The sequence below is a fragment of the Lontra canadensis genome, unplaced genomic scaffold (assembly GCF_010015895.1).
Source record: "Lontra canadensis isolate GAN:19392208 unplaced genomic scaffold, GSC_riverotter_1.0 scaffold376, whole genome shotgun sequence".
Classification (NCBI taxonomy): domain Eukaryota; kingdom Metazoa; phylum Chordata; class Mammalia; order Carnivora; family Mustelidae; genus Lontra; species Lontra canadensis.
This window is the reverse complement of record NW_022631370.1, coordinates 91,403-108,987: the sequence shown is the minus strand read 5'-3', so window position 1 is coordinate 108,987 and position 17,585 is coordinate 91,403. Positions and strand designations below refer to the sequence as shown.

Sequence of the window (17,585 nt, the reverse complement as noted above, 5' to 3'; positions counted from 1 at the left end):
TTTACATATGCAATAACTTCTCTTTTCTCTCTGTGAATATTAATTTTACTTATTTCAAAGCCTGCTGCCTATTCATTGTTATTTTTTGCTCATTATATTTGGTGCCTCATTTTGCTAAGACAAGTTTTCCTCAAATGTTCTGTGATTCTTAGCAGAAGATCATTTCAGAGTCCCCAACTGTCTGTGTATGCTGTTTTTGTTTACCAGCATTGGAATCCATTGATGTGGGATATGATGCCAGGGGTCAGGGATGTGCCAAAAGTTTGTCTTCCTGGCACGAGACTCCTTGAACTTCCTCACAACCAAAGGCTACTTGAGGGATCTCTCAGCCTCCCTCTGGTCTCTGGGTTATACCTAGTGCTTGAGCTTGGATTCACAGGATGTGGAGGGAAGGGGTCATGATGGGCCTAGTTGTTCCACATGCACCTCCTTCTCTAACACTACAGGTCCCCTCCCCACTACTTGAACGTGATTCTCGTTTGAGAACACTATTGATCTGTACCGTTTTTAAAAAAGATTTTATTTATTTATTTGACAGAGATCACAAGTAGGCAGAGAGAGAGAGAAGAGGAAGCAGGCTCCCTGCTAAGCAGAGAGCCCGATGCAGGGCTCGATCCTAGGACCCTGGGATCATGACCTGAGCCAAAGGCAGAGGCTTTAAACCACTGAGCCACCCAGGTGCCCCTGATCTGTGCATTTTAAGCTGCAGCTCCATCAGGTTTTATTTTTCCATGAATGTGATTCTTTATTTTTACTATCTCTCAGGAATTCCTGAAATTTCCATCCACCAACCCTTTTATTCCCAGGTTATCAACTTATTCATATGTGTTTATTATATGGATACAAATATACATGTGCACCTTCTCTGTCATCTTAAAGAAGGTGGAATCATGGATATGCCAGTAATAGTGGTGGCAGAACTAAAGGATATCATAAGCTCAGCTTACCATCTTGATCACTTTCTCAGTGTCATTATTTGCAGAAAAGTCTGTACTCTAATGTTAATATGGCTATTCCTTTATATCTCAGACTTGCATATCCAACTTCTACTTGACATCTTTTGGATTTCTTACAGGCATCTCAACTTAACATGTCCAAAACTGAATTACTGATCTTATCCCCACCAAATCTGTTCTGTCAGGCATCATCCACATACTAGGACTCCTGGAGCAAACTCCCTTTCCTCCACTTATTACCAAGTAGGCCTTACAAAACAGATTTAACTGCTTTCCATTTCTACCGCTATTAACTTTGTCCGAGCCACCACCATCTCTCACCTGAACTAGTATAACAGCCTCTGAATTGGTCTTACTGCTTCTCTTCTTCCTTTCTACGTCATTCTCCCCAGATTAGCCAGAGCCAATGTTTAAAAATAAAAATCAGATCATAACATTCCCTTGCTTAAAGCTCTTCCATTTCTTCTTACTGCTGTTGGAACGATGAACTCTTTCATGTTAAATGCTATATCTCCGAAGAATCTGGAGTCTAAGTCTCTGCTATTTACTAAAGACTTCTTTGATGTCAATAGCTTATTAGCCTGCCTTGGTTCTATGAGTTTGACTTCTCCTTTTCTTTTCTTTGTTCTACTACCTTGCTGAGGTATTCCATAACTTCGTCTTGAATTAATAGTTATAATTCCTCTTAACTAAAATACCTATGTAATAAAACTGTTAAAGTTATACTCTTTAGATACTAGGCATTCCTACCTAGCTATATAGCTAGATCTCCCCTTCAGCAACTATCCTTCCCAAATGAACGAGTCAAGTCAAAGGTCTAGGTGCCTCTTAGTCTAATTTGCTATAAAATGGGAATACTCCCAGTTAAATTCAATATGTGACAAGTTAGTCTAGGCTTTGTCAATGTGTGAATCTGGGTAAAAATCCTAACTACTCTGGGACACAGCTTCCTTTTCTGTCAAATGAAGGGGTAGGGTTATATGATTTCTAAGATCTCTTCTATTTCTTGTGGTCACAGATCCATGACCTAATACATTTCTTAGAGAATAGTACAGAACCTATCATTCAAGTCCCATGAAAATTATACAGAAGATAATATTTTATTTCAGATTCTAAAAAGACTTTCATTGAAAAGAAAAATAATTCAACTTGAGGTTTCTGAAGACAAGATATCATGGATTCACTTTGCCAAGATTTAGTGTTGTCCTCATTGCCCAATGAACACACACACAACCTCAAGAACTGAAAATACAGTGATAGTAATAAGCGCCACTACTACTACTGCTACACAGTAACAACTGAAAGGCTCTAGATCATACTGGATAATGAGCAAAAACTCATTATAATAATCAAATAGAAATAGGAACCAGAAAAAGAAATAAGGCACAGTAGGTACCAAAGGCTTTTTCCTGAAAGATCAATAAAGATCAATATTTCATACTGGCTTACACAAAGAACCAACATACCCCCTTGCTCCATTTACTCTCTTTTTTTACAATAATGGTAAAGGGAGAGGCTCTCTGGATTACGTTACTAGTCTGATCTAATGTTTTAATAGTCTTTAAATATGACTACAGTCCATTCTAAATCTTAATCCAAACCATAAACACCAAAAGAGGAAAAGAAAAAAAAGAAAAACTCCCCCCTTCTCTAGTAACATAACTCCTAACTACCTTCCCATCAACTGTGTAACCTCTGAAAATGGGAAGGTATTCCCACCGACACTTAATTACTATGCCAAGTCTGCATACTATTGACAGGTTTCACAAAGTAAATGACCCACACTGCTTTACCTGGTACATTCCAACTCCAATGTGCTTCGGCTCGATTTTCACCAGCTCAGCTAATGGGTCTTGTACACGCCTTGCTATGGAAACTGAAAAAACAGAAAATAAGTATGGCTTAATGTGAAAAGCAGTATCCAAATAATAACTTAGTTAGGCCTTCATAATTCAAGTATTTAATTCCTTCCTTCTTCTCCCACACAAAGAAACCAACAATTTGACTAAATTTCAGTTTCCTTTTTTCACACAAAAGAAGTGAATGCAAAATTTCAGGATTACTTTTGTTACCAGAATCTGTAGGCATTCCGGAGCACAAATAGACTGAAAGGTTAATACATCTAGAAAAAGAGATATAACACTTACTTGCTATACTTAAATAATCACCTGTTCATTCTTCAACCAGAGCATATCAGCGCACCTCACACTTTAACGAACAAGTCGGTATTTGTTTCACTTTTAAATAATCCTGCATTATTATGACATATATTTGCAAATCAAATATGTTATTAGGACTAGGTCCTGATAGTAATGAGTAATGGATGGAATCATACCTTACTGCAACTGGAGACCAAGTCAGTTGGCTCATGAACACACTTGTATTGCCTTAGATGTCATTGCAAGAGTAACTGTGAAGTGATCTGAATCTCAGCTGCTTGTCTCTGAACACACTCACTCACAGTTCTAAATCACATCCCTTTCCTGACCATAACAATCCACAGTCAAGAGGTCTGAGTTAGCTTCCAACATCCCTTTATCTGTTGTCATGTTTTTACTTGGTCATCATTTCTCATCTTTTTCTTACGAAATGGTAACAAAATTTCATACCTAATTTAACTTATAAGATAGATTTAGCTGGAGAAAAGAAATTTGGTATGAATATATATATATTTTTTAAAGATTTTATTTACTCATTTGACAGAGAGATCACAAGTAGATGGAGAGGCAGGCAGAGACAGAGAGAGAGAGAGAGAGAGAAGCAGGCTCCCCACTGAGCAGAGAGCCCGACGCGGGACTCGATCCCAGGACCCCGAGATCACGACCCGAGCCGAAGGCAGCAGCTTAACCCACTGAGCCACCCAGGCGCCCGAAATTTGGTATGAATATTAAGGATACGTCCAAGGGTAGCTCTTTTTTTTTTTCTTTTCCCAAGTGGTACAGTTACATTGGGTCAACAGCTTTCATTTTGTAAATGCCGGAAAGCTAGTCAGTGTCATCTTCTCACACAGAAAGTTGGATGAAATATAAACCCATTCAGTGAAAACTTTAAGGCCATCAAAGGAGATCCCATGCCTGTTCTTGTGTTATTAAACTGTTCAAGGTCTGGCAACAGAAGCCACCACTTGCAAGTGACTATCGGATACTGATTTGTACAACCTCTTCATCAGAGATAAGCTCTACTCTGAGCATTCAGTTCACTGCATGGACATTCAAGTCTTTTTCATGTATTTTATTATTACTTCTCACAAACAGTGACAATGGCAGCTTGCAAAGCCAGCTTAGAGAGCAATAAGCTGGTGTCATACAAACTGCCTATTTCCCCACTGAAGAAGATGCAGACTCCAGGCTTCAAGGCCTTCACATACATTTTCTTGTCAAACCTCACAACAGGTTAATGAGTGCAAGTGCTGCAGGTTACAGGGGAACTGCTTCCCCCAGTAATCACATGTATAATTACACAGTGAGAGTAGATACCACCAGGGAAACATCTGATAGTCTCTGGAAGGAAAGATCATTTCTTTATTCTAATCTTCAAAAATATAATCCAATAAGACTGATTTTCATATACATACATTGCCAAAATACTTTCAGGTTAAAAACAAAACAAAACAAACAAAACACAACAACCCACAACAGGAAACCAAGTGAAAGACACAGGCATCAGGTACCAAAAATTCAAAAAACAGGTATTAATAATAGATAAATCTCTCAAATCTACCCCTCCAGGAAAACCCACATTACGAAAATCTAAACTTAAAAACTGGTTAGAGCAGTTGCATAATTTGTTAAGTGTGAATAGGTTTCTCTTTTAAAAAAATTTTTTTAAGTATAGAAAAGGACTTTGACCTATTTTCTACCTGGTTCCTCCTAATAGGTTCACTGCTAGCATCTCCTTTGTTCATACTGATTTGCTAAATGACAGTTTCTAGATGACACATTAATTCTCCAGGAAGTCCTAAGAGCCTCTGGAGTTACAACATCCCCAGTAAACAACCTCTACATAGACCCTAATGTTTCTAGAACTGGTATTTTGCTTTCAGATGCTACTCACTCTGCAGAGCATAAAAACTCAAGCAAGCATAGAAGAGATGGGAGATAGAAGAGGAAAATGAACATTGTTCATCGGAAGGATGTTCATTGTTCACGAAGGAGGAATCTAAACACGGTTTAAAGGAAAATTGGAAAGCTGTATGTCCAGGCTTTCAAGAGAAGATGGTGCTGGCAGGGTAAACAAGAAAGGGATTAACAGTAGTAATGCACACCCGTAGGTTGAGAATGATCGGGCTGACAAAAGATTCCTGAAATTAGGATACAGATAGGTAGCTCAGGTAAAAGAAGTCTTATAGAGTGCTGATATAGAGAACGAAGACTAAGGAAGAGTCACAGCCCAAAAGTTGAGGGCATGTGCACATTGTGAGATAGAGAAGAAAAGATGGACACAGTGAAAGAGGGTGAAACTAAACAGTGAGGAAAGTAGCAACAGAAGTAAAAAAAAAAAAAGTCTAGAAATGTTTAGCATAGTAACCATATGTCCGCAAATTTTTACTACTGTGTGGTATATATTCAAGAAAAATGAAAACATATGTCCACATAAAATTCTGTATATGAATGTTCATAGCAGCATGATTTATAACAGCCAAAAAAGTGAAAACAACCCAAATGCCCATCAGCAGATAAATGGATGAACAAAATATGGTATACCCAAATAATGGAAAATTATTTGGCAATGGGAAGGGATGAAGTGCTGATACATGCTACAGTGTGAATGAACTCCGAAAACATTATGATAGTGAAAGAAGCCAGTTACAAAAGACCACATGTTGTAATGATTCCATTTATATGAAATGTCTGCAGTAGGCAAATCCATAGAGACGGGAAGTAGATCAGTATTTATCAGAGGGTGGGGGAAGAGGGCAAGGGGGACCAACTGCTAATGGGTGCTGGGTATCTATTTGGAGTGATGAAAATGTTCTAAAATTGGATAGTGGCGATGGCTGCACATTCTGACTGTACTAAAAAACACTGACTTACACACTTTAAAAGGGCAAATTTTATGCTATTAAATTATATCTCAATGAAGCTGTTATATGTTTTTTTAATGTAGTATATCTAAGCATATACCAATACTATTTTGCCCACATGATGTCAATATATCTCTATGTCACTTTTACTATTCACCATTGTTCAGAAAATTCTAGTCAGTACAACTGGACAAGGAAAAAAAGATGGTATCATTACTGAAAAGATTTGATGGGACCGTAATCAAAGGAGTGAGACTGATACAAAGCGAAGGTCAAGCAAAGGTTTATTTCACACCAAGCATCAAGAATCAAACCGACAGGGGCGCCTGGGTGGCTCAGTGGGTTAAGCGCTGCCTTCGGCTCAGGTCATGATCTCAGGGTCCTGGGATCGAGTCCCGCATCGGGCTCCCTGCTCAGCAGGGAGTCTGCTTCCCTCTCTCTCTCTGCCTGCTTCTCTGTCTACTTGTGATCTCTCTCTGTCAAATAAATAAATAAAATCTTTAAAAAAAAAAAAAAAAAAGAATCAAACCGACAGGTCAGGGCCGCCACTTACAGAGAGGGTGACCCCTCTCTGCCTTGCTGACTAACTTTTAAAGGGCAAAGGCCATGTGGTTGAGCCTGGCCACACACAGGTGGCCAATGAGATTGCAACACACAGAGAAAGCTGCCCAGTCATGCTAGGTCACACACAAGTGACCAATTGAATCACAATTTACGCTATAGTAGATATTTGAACTAGCCTATTACCTTGGTCAGAATTGGCACCCGAAAGGTGGGGCCCACACTCCTCGGTAGCTAGGGAGACAGTATGTGTGCCCCACTGTTTGGATGTCTCCACCTAGCCTGACTCACCCTTGTATTTGGGCTCTGTTACCTGGGACTGGTTTCCAGGACTTGCTTTTAAGTAAGGAAGGGCGGGGAGGGCAGGGTCAGTTTAAGTTTTACTGCATAAATAACAAAATCACTGTTTAACTGGATGGCATCGATAGCATCGCTCTGGCTAAATAGGTCCTTACAGATTAAAACTAGATTACTATTTACTGATGATGTTTGACCGCTTTAGAAAACCCGAACAAGTCAAATGAAAAAATATCAGAACTCAGACTTCAATTGGCTGGTTTAAAAACACCCAGGCAGGGTGCCTGGGTGGCTCAGTGGGTTAAAGCCTCTGCCTTCAGCTCAGGTCATGGTCTCAGGGTCCTGGGATCGATCCCCGCATCGGGCTCTCTGCTCAGCTCTCTCTCTCTCTGCCTACTTGTGATCTGTCAAATAAATAAAAATCTTTAATAAATAAATAAATAAATAAATAAATAAAAATAAAAACACCCAGGCAATAACTGATAGAGTACCATATGCCATCAAAAACCAGTAAGAAAATATTGTGAAGGGCAATCCATTTACTCTGTGTGTGTGTGTGTGTGTGTGTGTGCTGCCTGTGAGTAATAAAGTGTACAGAACTTGGATAAAGGTGCCAATTTAACAGAATTTCAATTAAATGGCTCCAAAGTGTATATGGAAAAAAGGAAATGCATAAGAAAAGTACAATTAAAAAAAGATTAAAGCAAGTCACATCATAAGCCACCATAACTTGAGAGTCTTACACTGTGGCAAAGTGAGACCAAGGAAAAGAGGACTAAAAATACACATAGGAATTTCATCTTTAATGTACGGTAATCTGTTAAATGGTAATAATGTAACTCAGTGGGGAAAGGGAGACAACTAAACTGCTACTGAACAAAAAGTTAAGCATTAGAGGAAAAAAATAGGTTAGTTATACCCAAAGGAGGGGTGAGAGACTGAGTGCTCTCATAGGTCCGTAAGCAGAGCTACCTCCTAGGGTTAGGCAGGATGTCTGGTGCACAGACCTGCACAACCACATGACGTGACCCTGAAAGCACCACCCCCCTCATTCAAAATGTATCTTCTATCCAAAGGAGAAAAAGGGTTCTATGGGTTTTGGTCTTCAGTACTCTGAAATATCTAGAATCTAAAAGCCATTCTAAAGCAAATAAACTTAATGCTTGAAAGACTGTACTAAACTTCATTCTCCTAAAAATTTACCTTATTTTGTTATCTAGGAATATCAAAGTGAAAATTTTTATTTGTTAAAAAAAGTCCCATACTCCCCTCAATTTCCCCTTCTCCTTGCCATCAGATAGCAATAGAGGCAGATAAGACTTCCCATGCTGTTTTTTCATTCAGCAATTCCAAATAAGAATTTTTTCATTATAAAACTTATTAAAATGTTGTTTCAATAAATGATCTTGATCCCCTAATTAATAATTTCATTTTTGAACAAGAAGCAGACTAATCTGTTGGCCAGATAAAAATATTCTTTATCTTAATTGTAGTGTCAGTGGTTGTGGTAACCTGATTAGTTTAAGCTTTTCAAAATTCACAGATAAATTCAAGAATTCACCTAAAAAGGGTGAATATTACTTTATGTCAAGTTCATTTAAGTGAATAAAATACCTTTCTTTTCTCTAAGGATGTAAAAGTTTTCCTTCCTTCTATATAGTCTTTACTTCCTCTCAGTGGCTTTTGCACTACCGCCACATCTGTCTTCAACAGTGTTAAGTCTCCTCACATAATAGGTGACCCTTGACTGTCCACCAGGGCAAGGGTACCAAAAAGCTGACTGTAAGTGCTTTGCCTAAATGTGACGTTTATCAACTGTGGGCTTCATTTTATGGTGATTTGGCTCATTTCTTGTGGCCCTCTGATCTCAGTTTCATTAGGTATTTTCTCTTGTGCAGGTCAGTATTCCCCTATCTCCTGCATGGAAGATTTAGTAGTAAGATCTCTACATCAGCATGTAAATAATTATTTAATCTGTCTTTTTTCAGCAGCTGTCCCCATTATTATGTATAACCTGTGTCCTCCAGCAGAGAGACTTTCTATTTAACCCTCTCCAGAGGAAAAAAATCTCCAGTCTTCTACAAAGATGAAAGAAGGAGAATCACTCAACTGTGTGGAACAGGAGATCTAACAATTTTGGTTTTTTAAATTGATGTGAAATTCACATAACATAAAATTAACTATTTCCAAGTGTACAATTCAGTGGCATTTATTACACTTAACACTATTGTACACACCACCACTTCTACCAAGTTCCAAAACGGTTTTAGTGCCCCAGAAGAAAACCCTATACCCATTAAAGTAGTCCCTCTTCATTTTCTCCTCTTCCCAGTGCCTGCTTTCTGCATCTATAGGTTAGCCTTATTCTAGACATTTCATATAAATGTAACCATACAGTATGTGGCCTTTTGTGTTTGGCTTCTTTCATTTAGCATGTTTTCAAGGTTCACCCACGTTATGGCACACGTCAGTGCTCATTCTTTGTTGTGACTAAAAATAATAGCTCGTTGTATGGATATATCACCTTTCGTTTATCCATCCATCCAGTGATGGACATTTGGGTTGTTTCCAGCTTTTGGCTATGTGAATAGTACGCTATGAGCACTGCGTACACGTATTCGTTTGAGTCCTTGTTTTCAACTCTTTTGAGTACATACTGAGGAGTGGAATTGCTGGGTTAAATGGTATTCTGTGTTTAATTGCATCCAACTGCTTTCTACACAGAACTTTCAATCAATCCTCTCACTTAGGCCTACCTGCAGCCCTCCCAAGATACTTCTAAAGGTAACTTGGTGCATGCATTTCCCAAACCTATAAGGATTCCATGATCATTTCAGATTAGTTCTTGGTTTTCTACAATGCTGTGTTAGTATTCAACTTTCTCAAGTTGGCTAGATCACTTATTATTCAGCCATTTGCTTTCCCATTTCAAAACGATTATTGCTGTTCTTTCCTCTCCCTTCTTTGCCCTAGTAAGTTTGTGCCTTCTTTCCATCACGCTACTGTCACTTTTATGGGAGTTCAGAAGGGAGTAAAGGAATACTCAATCTTCTATTTTAAATCAGAAATCCATAATAAGCATTTTAGTATCACCTACCTACTATTCTATCTAATGTAAATGCCTCTCCAGTATAATGAACTTATTATGGGGGACTGTAAGAATATATAAGGATAACCTCTGCTCTCAGTAAGCTGACAAACTGGTCAAGAAGATACAGTAATATGAAGGTCATCTTCTTACATATGTTTAACACTGCATGAATGTTAAGGTTCTGTTATATTCTGCTATAGTAAACTTATGGAGGGCTGAAAAGGAAAACCCACACCCATAGGTAGGACAGGTCTCATATGAATTATAAAGTCATCCCTGCCATCAATCACTAGAAATGAAGAACTGAGGAAGAAGTGAACTCTAGAAAACCTAGCATGGAAACTCTGACCTTCTTTTAGTAATTGCTTCCAGGATCAGTTCTTGAAGGCTCAAAATGTCTATGTGGATGTTTTGAGTTGACAGGGATCAACATAGTCATTGCCAGGTGAAAGCAAGCTGAGACATAGCAGGAAGGCATACCTGCAGTGAATCCCAAATTGAAGACACAAACAGACTTTGGAATCTGAGTAATTCGGGCCATATAATAATCTTTTTATTATCCCCTATTTTCAGACAGTCCTGTTGGAATGTTACAATCTTGTCTCACCTGTAACACCGTTGACAGTTACGCACCCACATAGGCCAGTGGTGAAGAGGAAACAGTAGCCCCCTTAGCAGGGGGAGGTCTGAGAGACTGCCACTCCCTAGGCAATATTTCTTTCAAATGTTCTTTTGGAAGATTCCCTTTCAGTGCCAACTTGAAAGGTTCTGAATTGAATTTTAATTTATTTTTTGACAGAGAGAGAGTGGGGGAGGGGCAGAGGGAGAGGAAGAGAGAATCTTTAACAGTCTCCACACTCAGTGTGGACCCCAACGTGGGGCTCGATCTCGGAACCCTGAGATCATGACCTGAGCCAAAATCAAGAGTTGGACACAACTGACTGAGCCACCCAGGCACCCCTGAATTTTATCTTTTAATTTAAAAAAGTATCCTTTTATTATACAAGTACACAAGGATTATATATGCACTTATTGATTATGTGGACAATTTAAGCCTTGGTTTATAAGAATAAAACAAAATAATCCTGGTAATGCATTTACCACAATGTTTCACCTACATTAAGTGCTTTAAAAGATTAGTATTAGCAGCTGCCACTATGATTACTGTATCTCCTCCTACTACTATTATTACTATTGTTATTACAAGGTCAGTACCAGAAGAGCACAGGCAAGCAGGCAGAGACCACACTGAGCTGTTGTGATAGGAAAAAGCTTCACAGAAGGACCAAGATTTTGAGCTGGGATCTGAGTTTGAGAAGATGATCATTTTAGACAGAGGATATCATGGAACAAACAACTGAAGGGAAACTATAAACTCTTTTGAATGTAAGAAATAGGTTTTTAGCCTCAGACTAATGCAAAAATTTTCAAATATGTATCTCCAAGTATAGATTTCAAGAACAGCCAATGAAACCTGATGAGAATATTTAAGGAAAATTTTACTTTTTTAAAGATTTTACTTATTTGAGAGAGAAAGAAAGTGCACAAGAACACAAGAGAGGGTAAGGGACAGAGGAGGGAGAAGCAGACTCCCTGCTGAGCAGGGAACCCAATGTGGGGCTCTATCTCCAGACTCCAGGATCAAGACCAAAGCCAAAGGCAGACGCTTAATCAACTGAGCCACCCAGATGCCCCTTAAGGAAAAATTTTAAATGAAAAAGTCCCTTCTAACAAAGTAGTCTAAATACCCCACTATCACACAGAGAGATGCTCTACCAGATTTAATAATTTGCTTATAATACAAATTACTTTCACTAGATGTATGAAAGTATCTCAATTTCTTCACACACAAGATTTTAACTATTCCACAAAACAGAAACCAAAGCAACCTAATACAACTAAAATCAAAGTAGGCTGTTTTAAACATTAATGACTGCCCCATTAGCAAGATAAGAGAAACTGATCATTCGACAAATAGCAAGAAGCTGTGCGTGTTTATGTATATTTAGGTTAATATATTATTTTTTGTCAATAAAAAGCTGTAATAAATATTTTGTAGTAGTAATAAGAGATCTGGAGTATTTTATTAATTTTATTATTAATACTTAAGCACCTAATTTTACTAAAGATGTTTTGGACTAATTTTTTATTATACCTTTTTTTTTTTTTAAAGATTTTATTTATTTGACAGAGAGAGAGACAGTGAGAGAGGGAACATAGGCAGGAGGAGTGGTAGAAGGAGAAGCAGGCTCTCCACTGAGCAAGGAATGTAATCGAGGCTCCATCGCAGGACTCCGGGATCATGACCTAAGCCAAAGGCAGATGCTTAACAACTGAGCCACCCAAGCGCCCCTTACTATACTCTTTAAAAACAGTATTCTTCCTCTTCTTTTCCATAATTTTAACTACTATTCCAATCAACCATTTTCTAACATGCTAATTTGTATACATATATCTTCTAAATTTTCTTGCTTGCTAAAAATAAAAGTCCTTCAAAATATCAAAACCACACACCTTTGTGATGGCCTATAGTTTCTTACCTGCACTTCTCAAATTAGGGTCCAGCCCTGGCATCTCTTTGTTAGCTTCAGGGCTGACACTGTAGATAGACGCCCCTGCTTCACTGACGATACTGAGAAGAAAGAAAAGGGGAGATATGATTTTCCAAACTTTCTCCCTGTCAAAGAAAATTAATGAATAAGACTGGGCATTATAAGAAAAAGAATTGCAGTGCAAAGTGCTTTCTTTATATTTCAGTGGTACCTGTAGCATATAATTTTTCATAAAGTGATCAAGTAAGGTTTGTGTTCTTCACAGAGGAAATACACAGGTTTAAATCCATAACAAATTCATTGAGTTGTTTCCTGTCAGTAGTAAGGACACAGTTTATAGATGAACACAATGGACCCTTTCCCCTAATGCAAACTTTGAATTTCTAGAATATACTGAGATTCTCTTCTGTTCATAATCTGTTACTATGACTCCCAACTGAATTAATCATTCTAAAGTATCATGGAGAACACATACATGTGAGTGGATATGTGCACATATGGGTATATAAAAAATCACTGCCATAAACACTGCCATGATTATTACTCAATTATAATGAACAACCACAAATGTGAATAGGAAACGGATCAGACAGGATATTATCCCACTTCTTTTCAGGAGGGCCTGAAATCATCCTTTTAGTAAACTTGAAGCCTTTCACTTCAGGCAGGTATTAAACCATTATTTAATCAAAACATAATACACATTATCCTCTTCTTCTTCGGCTCCAAATACTTTTCAAACCACGGTGGGAACACTCTTTTACAGTGGACAAGTATACAGTGGTTGACATCACTCCTTCACTCCTTCAACATTTTTAAATTACAAGTATTCTTTTTTTCAGATTTTATTTATTTCTTAGAGAAATAGACATATGTGAGCACATAAGTGGGGGGAGGGACAGAGAGAGAGGGAGAAGCAGACGCCCCACTGAGCGGGGAGCCAGAGACAGGGCTCGATCCCAGGACCCTGAGATCATGGCTTGAGCTGAAGTTAGACACTTAACCAACTAAGCCACCCAGGTGCCCCTAAGTTGGAGGTATTCTTTATGACATAATATGCAAAGGAACATTATCTACCCGAAGTATTCATGATACCTGTGGCTTTACCATGAGACCAGCCAGGTGTCAAGACTCAAAAACATGTTTGTGCTTTTTAATCCACTCTTAGAAACGTCTTCCTTTCTCTGTTCCTCAATATTTACTTTAATTGTGAGACAAGTTTAGTGGGTCACTTTTAACATATTGCCTCACTGTAACAGCTGAACACTGATAAGAAAAGTATGAAAATAGTTAGTTTGCTACCCATCTTTGAAGAATTCTTGACTAAACTTTGACAACAATTACAAGCCATCAAGACTTCAGAAGATTATTTTGGGGAATATGAAGATTTATATGTATTTTTTGCAACCAAGTCTACTGTCCTCAATTTCCTAATAAGAAAAATGAACACTCTGTAATTGTTTACCATCATCAATACTACCATCATCGTACAGAAAGAGGTAACTGAGTGCATATTACACACAAAGTACAAAATCAACCACTTTATAGACTTTATCTCATTTAATCCTTTTATGGTGATTTTTTTTTAACAGATAAGTAATATGCCCAAGGTCACGTGGTTGGTAAACTACTGAGTTGAATTTGAACCCTAATCTGCTTTAAACCTAAGTTACACTCTTAACCAGCACAGAAACAACTTCTGAATAGCTTTTTTTTTTTAAGATTTTATTTATTTATTTGACAAAGAGAGAGATCACGAGTAGGCAGAGAGGCAGGCAGAGAGAGAGAGGAGGAAGCAGGCTCCCCGCTGAGCAGAGAGCCCGATGTGGGACTCGATCCCAGGACCCTGAGATCATGCCCTGAGCTGAAGGCAGAGGCTTAACCCACTGAGCCACCCAGGTGCCCCGTGAATAGCTTTAAACCTCTCATTAAAATGAAAACCCATACTGTTGTGCTAAACAATAAGTGTAATAACAACCTTTTTACGGAAAAACCATCTTCTTCCTTTCTTATGTATCTAAGGTAGAATCTAAAGCACCTAGAAGGCCAAATATATTCTACAGTTTCAGATATGCACTTTAAAATTAAAAGGTAATTGTGCTTTTTCTCCAAAATAAGATATAGATTCCGCTTAACTTCTACTATGTAATGATGAAGGAGAAAACATAATGTTAAATAAAGCTTGAAGTGAAGAAAACTCTTAATGTGGCGTAACAGGATGTTAAAACCAACACTCTAGAAGGGATTTTTCAGTTCCATTATAGTGGCAGTTTCTAACCAGAGGCTCATGATCTTCTGGGTAGGGAGAAACAGGATTAACTAAAACTGCATACAAAATATGGTGTCTATGCATTTTTGTTTAGGAAACGGGAGTATAGTTTTCAGTGATTACTTAAAACCCATAACCCCTCAAAAAGTTAGGAAGCACCATCACAGGGTAAGAATATTCAGTCACTGGTCATGGAAAACTGGTTTCAAACACAAATCAACAGTCTAACAAAGTTTTTTTCTTGAAAAAACCTAGAGTATCCATGAAGTATAGGCTGGACTGATTATTAAGGGAAAGAATATTTTAAAATATTTCACCACAGATTTATTTTCTATCATTTTAAAAAGTCTTCAAAATTGCCACTGTTAAGTAAAGGGTAATGAAGTGGTAAATAAAAATTCCAGTTAACTGTGGCTTTTAGCAGTTTGGTACCTGAGAATTTGCTGGGTGATTCACTGTCTCTTGGAAGTTATAATTCTCAATAGACTGAGGGAAACTGTTGCAAAGAAAAACACTCAGATAATAAATATTCCTCCAAATACCACACTGCCACTTCTTTTAAACAGAGGAATACAAAACAGATGTGACACACTGCACTGAAATATTTTAGATTAATGTTAATATTAAATCAATACAAAACATAGTAAATTTCATATGCTTTAGTTATTAGATAGCATGGGTCCAATAAACAGGTCACTTCTAAGCATAGAACAGAATGCTCCAATACCTAAATGAACAAAAAACCCTCAACACTGATTTCTTCAATATACAACATATAAGGACCTAAGAAGTTTATGTGGCAAGAACTAAATGAAACAAATCAAGCTGGGAGTGGTGATGATTTTTTCCAGGAGAATTTACAAAGATTAAGTGTTTATAATGCTCCCACCCCCATTTTGTTCATTCCCATTTGGATGTCAAAGATAGACACTCAAAAAATATGCTAGATTTTCTAAGCCACTTTCTGTTTATTGCAAGTTTCCCAATAGGCTATGGAAAAGTATTCCAATTATCTCTATATATTTTGAGAAAAGCAAAAATGAACTTTACATAAAATTCAGACAGCTCACGATTTAATAAATATTACATTCCACAAAACTAATTTCTCTCAGGTGTAAAGAAACTGGGTGCATAATCTTAGCAATTTGATTGCTTTATTTATTTTGCCATAAACCAGACAAGATTCTGAGCAGAATTTATTATTTGGGGGGAATTTAACTGACATAGTTGTAAATGAACTGAAGGTTCAATATTATTACAGTGATCTGAAGCCCCTTCAAATTGCTAGTGCACACAAATACTTAAATATATACATACAGTATCTCAAGTGTTAAAAATATGTAGGTAAATTTCAGAAGCTACCACCAGACTTACATTTTACTTAATATATATGTTAATGCGCTAATAGTCTATAATTGAATATGTATTTCTAAAAACAATCAAATTCACACGATTTTAGGGTCTTTTTTTAATTAAAAAAAAAAAATACAAACCACACAGCCAAAACTAAAAAGTAAGTGAAATGCCCAGTATATGGATGCATATACTTTTAAATTCAGTTTTAAAAATTTTAATAAACTCTACATTAAAAATGCTAAATTGTTATATCTCAAGTTAAATTCAATGACATTACATAAACTGATCATTTATCATTTTAATTTACATTAAAAATGCTAAATTGTTATATCTCAAGTTAAATTCAATGACATTACATAAACTGATCATTTATCATTTTAATTTTATTTTTTGGAAAGATATGTTTAAATTACAGAATTTATAAGTGTCTTCTGCGAAAACATTGTATGTTGATGAATCTTTTAAAACCCAATTTGTTGGGGCACCTGGGTGGCTCAATGGGTTAAGCCTCTGCCTTTGGCTCAGGTCATGATCTCAGGGTCCTGGGATCAAGCCCACATCAGGCTCTCTGCTCAGCAGGGAGCTTGCTTTCCCCCCTCTCTGTCTGCCTCTCTGCCTACTTGTGACCTCTCTGTCAAATAAATAAATAAAATCTTAAAAAAAAATAAAACCCAGTTTGAAAGTAGTTTTCTTATAGTGACTATTTGTTCTGACAATAAAGAGAATGGCAATTTTTTTTCTTTTTTTTTTTTTTTTTTTGGAGAATGGCAATTTCTTTTACCAAATTGAGATGGGGTTGGGTGGGGACTCTTTTCATGAGACAGGAAAACCAGCCGTTTGTTTTTTTAAGTTATTAGACTAATACTTTTTACATTCATTTACAAAGTTCCATGATATCTCCTCTCTTCTCCCCATTTCCCAAATACAAAAATAGCTTTGGTGTTTTCTCTTATTTTAAAATAAATCACATGCTTCCTTATGTTAACAGGAGAAATTCAATTCAAAGGTAATCTATTTAAATGAAAATGCAGTTTTTTATTAAGATATCAAAATCAGCCAAGATAGAGAGCTTAAATCAAAAAAAACTGATATGTTCTTGGGGTGCCTGGGTGACTCAGTGGGTTAAGCCTTTGCCTTCAGCTCAGGTCATGATCTCAGGGTCCTGGGATGGAGCCCCACATTGGGCTCTTTGCTTAGCGGCGAGTCTGCTCTCCCCCCCCCCCCGCCTACTTGTGATCTCTGTCAAATAAATAAAATCTTTAAAAAAACAAAAACAAAAACTGATGTGTTCTTCTTTTCAAAAGTACATTAGAATTCTTCAAAATTTACTGTTACGTAACAAGCTTTCTTTTCTTCCTTCTGCCACCAAAAAACATGCACTAAATAGCTACTACATTAAATGCACAATTAATTTCACTAAAGCTTTTAAAAACAATTTATCTAAAAACCATTCTTCCAAATTTTCAGACTAAGGAACATT

At 37.2% G+C, this 17,585-nt stretch overlaps 1 protein-coding gene across 1 annotated transcript in view; it reads right to left on the bottom strand.

Annotated features, from left to right (window-relative positions):
• Positions 1–2,701: 2,701 nt before the first annotated feature.
• LOC116862911 (S1 RNA-binding domain-containing protein 1) overlaps positions 2,702–17,585 on the bottom strand; it is a gene marked incomplete at its 5' end in the record, with an annotated part of 105,980 nt that continues 91,096 nt past the window's right edge. The window contains 2 exons of the mRNA XM_032850365.1: positions 2,702–2,832; positions 12,469–12,560. Of these exons, the coding sequence (XP_032706256.1) occupies positions 2,720–2,832; positions 12,469–12,560 (205 nt within the window). The remainder of the gene's footprint in view (positions 2,833–12,468; positions 12,561–17,585) is intronic.